The 8,803-nt window shown below is 36.2% G+C and overlaps 1 protein-coding gene across 1 annotated transcript; it reads right to left on the reverse strand.

Annotated features, from left to right (window-relative positions):
• Positions 1 to 1,370: 1,370 nt before the first annotated feature.
• LOC122034208 (MND1-interacting protein 1-like) lies at positions 1,371 to 6,988 on the reverse strand. The gene is made up of 2 exons (XM_042593355.1): positions 5,241 to 6,988; positions 1,371 to 2,145 (listed from the first exon to the last, which is right to left on the reverse strand). Exons 1-2 carry the CDS (start codon positions 6,849 to 6,851, stop codon positions 1,636 to 1,638), a joined length of 2,121 nt encoding a protein of 706 aa, XP_042449289.1. The 5' UTR covers positions 6,852 to 6,988; the 3' UTR covers positions 1,371 to 1,635.
• Positions 6,989 to 8,803: the final 1,815 nt, after the last annotated feature.

The raw sequence follows: 8,803 nt of genomic DNA on the forward strand, positions 1-8,803 counted from the left end.
TTCTAATTTCTACCAATTTTATAAATGATAAGTCCTATATATTATTTTTATAAAACTTAATACTAAGTTTAAATAGAAACCTATCTCCATAGTTATATAATTCTATATATATTTTATCATATAAATTTTATTCATGATATATATAATTTGTAATACTATAATTTCTTAATTAGCTTATTACACTTTCTATATCTTATATCTTCCTTATTTAATTTTATTTATACTTTATAACATATATTATACATTTTATATTATATAATATATTATTTTTATTTTATTTCTATACTAATTAGATGAATAATCTATAAAAATTTATATACATATAAATACTATGTCTTTATATATTTATATCCTAGTACTATGTCTTTATATCCTAGTACTTTATATAAATTTGTATATACATATAAAGTTTTATCCCTTCCTATAATTCCTATATACTAAGTTTTATCCGTTTATAATTCACAAATTATAGTCTCTTAATTATTATATACATGTTACATTAAATTTATACTCTATAATTTGTATTTTATATATAATATATATAATATTTATATTTCATTTCCAAGTTGATTAGATGGATAATTTATACACATAAATTATATAAATACTAAGTCTTTATATATTTGTATTATTCTATTTTTTAATATAATTAACTAATTCAAATTTTCTATAATTAAATCTATTTATGTAAATAAATTCTTAATTAAATCAAGTGAACAATTACAAATTACCCCAATAAATATTCTTAATTAAATAAATTCAAAATCTAATTAAATTATAATTCATCTAATAAATCTCCTTAATTCAATAAATCCATATTCTAATTAAATTATAATTTAATCCAATAAATTCTCTTAATTAAATAAGTGATTTCGAACATTATATATTAATGCATTAAGTATAAGTTTAACTTATTTAATCTAATATTTTTTTTTTTTTAATTTTTAGTATTATTATGAAAATGTAGACGACACAACGTAACAGAAGTAGAGGAAGTGCTCACCATTTAGCCCGCATTAACTTCAGGAGAAAGAGTCAAAGTGATGCAATTAGTTAATTAGATATAATCAAAATAATGCAATCAATAGCTTAAATATACTAATATATTAAGTAATTGCTGAAAACAAAGGAAAAAACAAAACAAAACAAAAGATGCCCAGCGGGTAATCATTAAAATCTAAAGATTCTAAACACTAATTGTTTATGTTCAATCAAAAATAAAATATAATGCTAATTCCTGAAATGGTCATTTTCTCATTGCCCTTCATCGCTGTTACTGAAATAAGAACCCTTGGATTTAAATGTTCCTAGAAAGTACCCGATCGAAAAGGCATTCATTATCCATTTGCACACCTGAAAACATTCTCAACTATCATTGAAAATGCATTATAAGAATGCACAAATTTCATTTTCTTCTCTCAAATAGTATAGAACACTCCAAATAGCACATCTATTAAGCCACCAAAACTGCCTCATATTGCAGTACATTTTTCTTTATTTACCTGTTCATTTATCAAGGTTTGGGGATCTTATTCAGCATGTAGCAAGGCACAAAAGGCCATTTGAAAACCCAAATAACCAAGGGTCTATATATGCATAAAGCCATTGATGTTGATTAGAAGCACAAGATTAGATCTAGGAGCTTGCACCATAAATCAGTACCCTCTCCTCGATACTGGCATCGCAACCAGGACAACAACCATTCAACTTCTCGTGCATCTCGTTGCAATTTGCACAAAGAACCTGATGGGAACAAGGCAAAAGGACGACTGAGTTCTTCTCCTTCTTACAGATGACACACACCCTGTTGCGATTTAGTTTCTTGGGAGAGTCTTGTGGTTTACCAAATCCAGTGGGTGGCTTGGCATTGGGCTCTTTAACAGATTTGGCATCTGTAACTGTTGTTTTTATGGCATTGGCCGATGGAGAAATGAGCAGATTCAATCCAGCAGTCTGGAGACGAGCAAGTTCCTCTGTGAGCCTCTGAATATCGTCCTTGTGGCGCTGAAAATCTATTTCAATCTTTCGCCGCAGTGCCTCTTGTCTTCGGCTGGCATTGACCCTAGATGCTTCTTTAGCTTTACGTTCATCGTCAACCAATGTGATTGTTTCTTCTTTGGCCTTTATCTCTTGTTTCCACTTCACCTGGACGTTAAAATTTACTTGAAATGTCAAAAGTGTGACCACCAAATAAAATAGGACATCTAGGTCTATGTTTATGATTTCATTTGTCCAAACATAATTGATGCTTTTGATGTGCTCACCTAATGCTAAATGAAAAGACCAAAATGGAACCCAAAAACATGAAAGCAAAGAAGAGAAAAAAAATTGGACTGACCATTTTAAAAGGGAAAATAATGATCATGGATGTTAAATTGCATTAACTGACAGAAATATAACGAACACGAGCCAACCAATTATGCCTTAATCATTAAAAGGTAAGTTTTTGTGTATATCAGATAACTAAAGTTGACGAAAACCAAAGTTCATGTCAATGGAGTCAGGTACTGCTGCAACTATCTAATTTTTTGCTAGAAGAATTTTTCATTATTTGATGATTTTCCTAACATGATTCTTGATCCTGGCTACAAACACAACACGTATTTTTCCCTGAAATACACTGACAATGAAATACTAGACAGGTTTCATCACCCCTAAACCATGCTGCACAATTGAACTTGTTTATACCATAGAAAACTGATCAAAGTAGAGTGAGCAGGCATAATCGATGGTGGAGTGCTTGAGAAACATATACAACATGACATCACTCACATATGAGGGCAAATGTTCCGATGTTCATACTCTATGAACAAATATCAATCACTTTGCTAGCACATGATTCTTAGTGATAGCAAAGTATAAACACTAACATAAAACTATCTAGCATGTGCCTAATAGCTTGGATGATTATTACATCCACAGGTGTGAGCCACTAGGTCAGGGGTATGGTCTCATTAAGGCACATGCATACAACATTGTGGTGATGTGGTCATGTAACTTGGTATATAGTCTATAGGAAAAAAAAAACTCATTGAGTCGCACAAAACACTTTAGAACTGTAGTATACTCGAAGCTAATTTGATATAATTGAGATTCTTCAAAGTAGCTTGGAATGTGGTTGTCTGTTAATTTTATGACAAAGATTATCCAACATTAGTTCATGCCAGTAATGATGTCTTAACCAAAGACCTGCTCATTTGCACTTCGAACAGAGAATTTTGTTCACCAATGCTGCTTTGTCGATAATATTTCATGTCACCTCACACCTCAATATGGATGACCATAGGAGGACCAAGTCTAGAAACAAGGGGAAAAAGACAAACAAAATAATGGCCCATTGAACAAAAGAAATTAACATTCATAAATACCCATATGCTTTTACCAAATAAGGTTCCCTCATTACAGTAGCTTAATTTGACATGATACTGAACTCTTTCAGCATGGCATGATACTAATCTATTTGGACAGAGATTAGAGTCATCAAAATTTGAAAATTTTATTTCTATGCTGGAAGAACAAGTAATTCTAGATAATAAAAAACACACAAAGTTACAGATGCACAGATATCTCTAGATTTCTATGTTTCGATCCTGGACTAAACTACTATAAATTAATAAGTAAGCTGAGCAAGACTGGGAAAATCATCTGTTGATAGAAAATCTATCTTGAAGTATCAAACAAACAAATAGTCTGTGAAACAATTAAGTTCTAATCTTTAAGTCACCCTTCATGAGTACATTGCTAGCAGTAAAGCAGGCCCATGGAGTTTGAGAGTCTTGAGTGTGTTTGAGAGTTTTGAGTGCTCCTGGTTCCCAAGAAGTTCCATAAAAAGCAACCCATGAGAGAAAACACAAAGGAGGCACTCACATTTCTGATGAATCCAAGCTGGTTCCTCCAATGCATTCTGTTGGGAACTAGGAAACTAACGCAAATTTCTTTTATTTATCATGGTCTCCACTCTTTAGAATGGAGATTACTAATCTCACATCCAAACAGGTGGAATTTCCTCAAATTTGGTAGTACCAATTATTTTGACTGGTTTCTAGCATGGCAATTGTCACTAACTTCCTTCCAGATAACTATTTATCAATCTTAACTGTGCTAATTCCTAACCCAACGCACTTAGAAACAATGAGATGGGTTGACACCAGGGGACTTCATGACTATCTCTACCAAAGGAAACAATCAACGAATCATATCTCTTCCAATACTTTATTCATTTCAAAATTCTGATCCTAAACTATATTCTCAGCCCATTGTCTGTATCATGTTTTCACAATAAGATACACAAATTCAAAATACTAGATCTGTCCTCTTAATACAAGTTTAAAATAATAACTATTTTCAATACATCTCACAAGAAGGATGAAATATATAGTATAAAGAATAATGACTGAAAGTGTTAGAAGTCAATATATCCACAAAGGAGACCAACAATGCAATGATGCAAATTATCTAAGATAAAAACTTATACTCACCACATTGTCTCAGTTTACAATATATTAGTTGAGGCTAGTAATATATCACTATATGATGAACAATTCTATGCATAAATTAGAGATAATTGCTTCTGAACAACTAAAGGATGTTAACCTAACAGAATCAAATGGAACAACTAAAGGCCCCAATTTGTGATTTTTTTGTTTCAAATAATGCAAAATTAAATTAGTTTCTCAGAAATGTCACGAAGTTTAACCATAAGTTTTCAATAAATTCATTCTAATACAAGCAGTTAGAACTTGGTCTGTGTTCCTGAATTTCATGCGACTAGTTGCTCAAGCCTTTTGTTTTTCAAATTTATCATGCAACATAAATTAGTTTCTCAGGAAAGTCATGCAGTTTAACCATAAATTTTCAATAAAATCATTCCAATGCAAGCAGTTAGAACTTGCTCTATGTTCCTGAATTTCATGCAACTAGTAGCTCAAGCTTTTTGTTTTGATGCAGTAATTTCAAGTTTAAAGTTCATTATGAGACTTTTTATTGTTATTATTATTTTATTTTTGCAGCATGAAGTCCTGAGTCTGAGGGAAACCCGTTTCTACTTTTGTTCTATGAAGCAATTAATTTTGTTCCCTGATCGACACAAAAATATTTGCTCTTGTGATCTGAGATCTCAAAACATCAACATTAATATTCTTAGTAACAATGATATTTAACCACGCACATGCAATATTGAGAAAGAGATTATCAATGTAATAGGAACAACAACAAATAAATATATTCTTTTTCCTGCCTACCTCATATCCCTTTGTTGCATCCTTGACCTGCTCCCATTGATGTTGCATCTGCTTGATCTTCTTCTTCTCTTCTGCAATGTCCTCTTGCATCTTCTCTCTTTGCTTCTCCCAAGCCATCATCTTTTTAATACATTTCTTTTCCCTCCTTGCCGCTTCTGCACAAGTCTTTGCAGATTCTGATGCACTCAAGTTGGAAGCTTCAATCTCAGCTCTTATTTCAGCATTGTCTGTCTCCAGCCGCCGAACCACAGAATTTGTTCGGTCTACCTGCCCACTCACCTTCTTTAGTCCGTTCTCCATTTCAGTCAATCGCTTCATAGTGGTATCCTCCAATGCCTGCTTTCCCTTCTTCAACCGCAGGTTATCCTCCTTTTCCATCTTCAAATTTCTCAGCTCAGTAAGGTCATTGTTCATCTTGCGAGCGGCCTGCAATGCCTTCTGTTGAGCCCACTCTGTCCGGTCCTTCACCTGCACCTCAAGCTCCCGAATTTGGCGAATGGCATCCATGATCATGTCTTTCTTAGGGTCCTCGGTGCCATTGTCTTCTAGCCTCATGCCGTCCAAGGCATTCAGGACAAAATCAACAATGCCAACATTGAGAGAATCGTTGCCCATTATATCAGAAGGAGCAGCAGCATTGTCTCCCTTTGGATGTGACTGCTCTGAGAATGGATCAGAGACCCCTTGGCGTCCTGGTGGCCGTACAAAGGGGCGAAATCCAGAACCAGGAGGGAAAGCGGAAGCATTCTTCCTCATAGCATACTTCATAGAAGGAGGAAAATCATAGCGCCTGGGATCCGCAGCAACGTTGTCAAGACAAACAGAAGGTGTCGTGGTATCATCTGCAGGAAAGGTTTTATAAATATTATAAGGAGTCAACTCATCAGCACCGGTGATGGAGGCTGCGAGACAAGCAGCGGGTGGGGCCAGAGTAGGAGAGGGATAGGTAGTAGTCGACGGTGGCAGTGTCGGGATCTCAATAGTGCTGGCGCGACCGACATGCAGATCGCTCATCAAAAGGCACCACATGGCGTCGCCGCGGGTTAGAGAAGGGCGCACCTGCCTGAGGAGACAGACCATCCCGGCAAGAGAGTATTCCTGGAGATGGCGGAGGTCAGTGAACCCGTTCGCAGTGGCAGGGAGGGTGGTGGAGGTATCCTGTAGAGGCGCTGCAGCAGCAGCGGACGCCGGAGGCGAGTTGAGATGAGCGATGGCGTTGTGGAGGATATTGGATTGAACGTCCATGGACCCATAACAGTGGCCGTTGCAGAGGATCGCTCGGAGCGCAGCGTCCTCGTCGTATCCGAGAGAGACAAGCCGCGCGAGCGCCTCTTTGTACAAAAAATCGATATTTGTCAAGAGGAGCTCCTCCAGCTGCTCCTCCGTGCAGTAACCCCAACCCGCATCGCCATAGCCAGGGATTGAGCTATGGTTAGGGATACCGAAGCCAGGATCGGAGGGAGAAGAGGCGGAATCGGGAGGGAAAGAAGGGGCGTCGAGGACAGGGTCGGATGGAGAGATCGCCCTGGCGGCAGACTCCGGAGGGTGCTTGGCGGCGCGTCGCGGCTTCCGGCCGCTACGAATCGTTTTGTCTCTAACGTTGCTTCCCATCGGAGGCGGTGGCCGAGGGCGATCGGGGAGGGGACACGAGGAATCGGAGATCGATCGGAGGGCGATAGGGATTTGGATTCGGCGATGGACGAGAGAGAGAGAGAGGAGGCTAACTTGCCATCAAGAATTTGAAGGTGATGGTGGCTTTCCTCTGGAACATAAAACCAGCCCACTAGTAGCCCATTTATGTTTAGGCTTGTCTAGGCCTGTTTAATGAATTTAAGTTTATCCGAGATTGTTTTATATATAAAAAGGATAAATATATACTATAAAAACATTTTAAAAAACAGCATATTGTTATCGCTGTACGATCATGGATAGGGTAGAAAAAATCCCGTAAATCCATACCTTTTCCGAATCTCATCTCATTTCCGACTCGAAAATATTCTGACCCGATATTTTCCTGACTCGAAGGTTCGAGATTTTTTCCATCCCGATCACTATCGGAAAAGGGATCGGGAAATTTTTTTCCTCCCGACGGGAATCCCGTCCTAACCCAATTATATTATAATATAATTTTTTATATTAAAAATATTTATTTTTTATATTATTTTTTTATATTTTAAGCATCTAACCATTATGTTTATTTATTTTTATTTCTCCATTTTTCTCCTACTACATCATAATTTTGTTTCTAAATAATTTATTAACAATATGTGAAGAAGATGATAATCAATTAGTTTATTTTATCATATGAAAATTGATAAAATGATATAAAGAATAATTTTTATGATTTTTTTTTCTATAGGTTGAATCCAAGCATTTCTAAAAATTAAGGTCACGATATCATCAATTCATTATTGATATCATGACTAACATGATAACTTTTATTTTTGGATTTTCTTATATTAGGTATAAAGTATAAACTAAGTAGTAGTTTTAGTTTTTTTTATTAGTTTTAATATGTTTATGATGTTCTAGGAAAATATTTTAGTTTTTAATGATTATGTACAACGAAATCGTTTTAATTTATTTGTATTGTACTAAAAAATTATTTGAGTCTCCATAGATTTTTTTTTTTTAATATTTTTCGGGATATTCTTACGGGTCCCTATCCGATCCTGAATATTCAGGATCACGAACATTTAAGTCCCGATACTTTTCGGGTATGAGATCGGGAGAAAAAAAATCCCAATTCTTGTCAGGATAAGTATTGAATAAGAGAATTACAGCATGAATCCCGACCCGATCACGTCCCTAATCATGGATACCAATATGAATACCACACACATCACTATCAAAACATAATCACGGACGAGCATCAGTCACCACCGATGCAACACTATCACCACCGCTTAAATTTTGGTGCTTGGGTTGACCTTCGCATCATGACCGAGTTGAGAACCTCCCATGATTCCAACGACCCACGGCATCCCCCACAGCATCTTCAGTAACGCAGCAGCTCCTTCCTCAGTTTCAAACCAACAGCTTCATCCCACTAGTCGTTTCCATTCATGAGAGATGGAGTGACCAACCATTTCAAACCAACAGCTTCAAACCCACAGTTTCATGACCAAAATGAAAAATGGAGTGAGTTATATTCTAGGTTGATTAAATCATTGGACCTCAAATATTCTAGGTTGACTGAACCATTAGATTGTTGGATCGAGACCGCGCTAGAGGGGGGAGTGAATAACGCTCGTGGCTAAATTGTTTGAATTATCGGAATCGTTCGATTTAAAACGTACGAGTAAATGCAGCGGAAATAGAAAAGACAAACACAGACAGAAGAACACGGAGGATTTACTTCGTTCGGAGCCTAAGGCGATCCTACTCGAAGGCCCGCGATCCTTGATCGCTTCCGGTGGACAACAACTATAAGCTCGATAAAAAATTACAAGTTGAAGTACAATAAACGACAATAAATAATTATACCGACGACAAATAAATGAAGATTCGGAGCTCCTGGTTGTCGGGCACAAGTAGCAACACTTCGAAACGTGGTTTTGAGC

The sequence above is a fragment of the Zingiber officinale genome, chromosome 11B (genome assembly GCF_018446385.1).
Source record: "Zingiber officinale cultivar Zhangliang chromosome 11B, Zo_v1.1, whole genome shotgun sequence".
NCBI lineage: Eukaryota > Viridiplantae > Streptophyta > Magnoliopsida > Zingiberales > Zingiberaceae > Zingiber > Zingiber officinale.

What these genes read in the sequence shown, in the direction of transcription:
- LOC122034208 (XM_042593355.1), bottom strand. Translation starts at nt 6,851, where the DNA reads ATGGGAAGCAACGTTAGAGACAAAACGATTCGTAGCGGCCGGAAGCCG. An exon ending in ATGCAACAAAGGGATATGAG is followed by an intron (nt 2,146 to 5,240) that starts GTAGGCAGGAAA and finishes TTTAACGTCCAG; the next exon opens with GTGAAGTGGAAACAAGAGAT.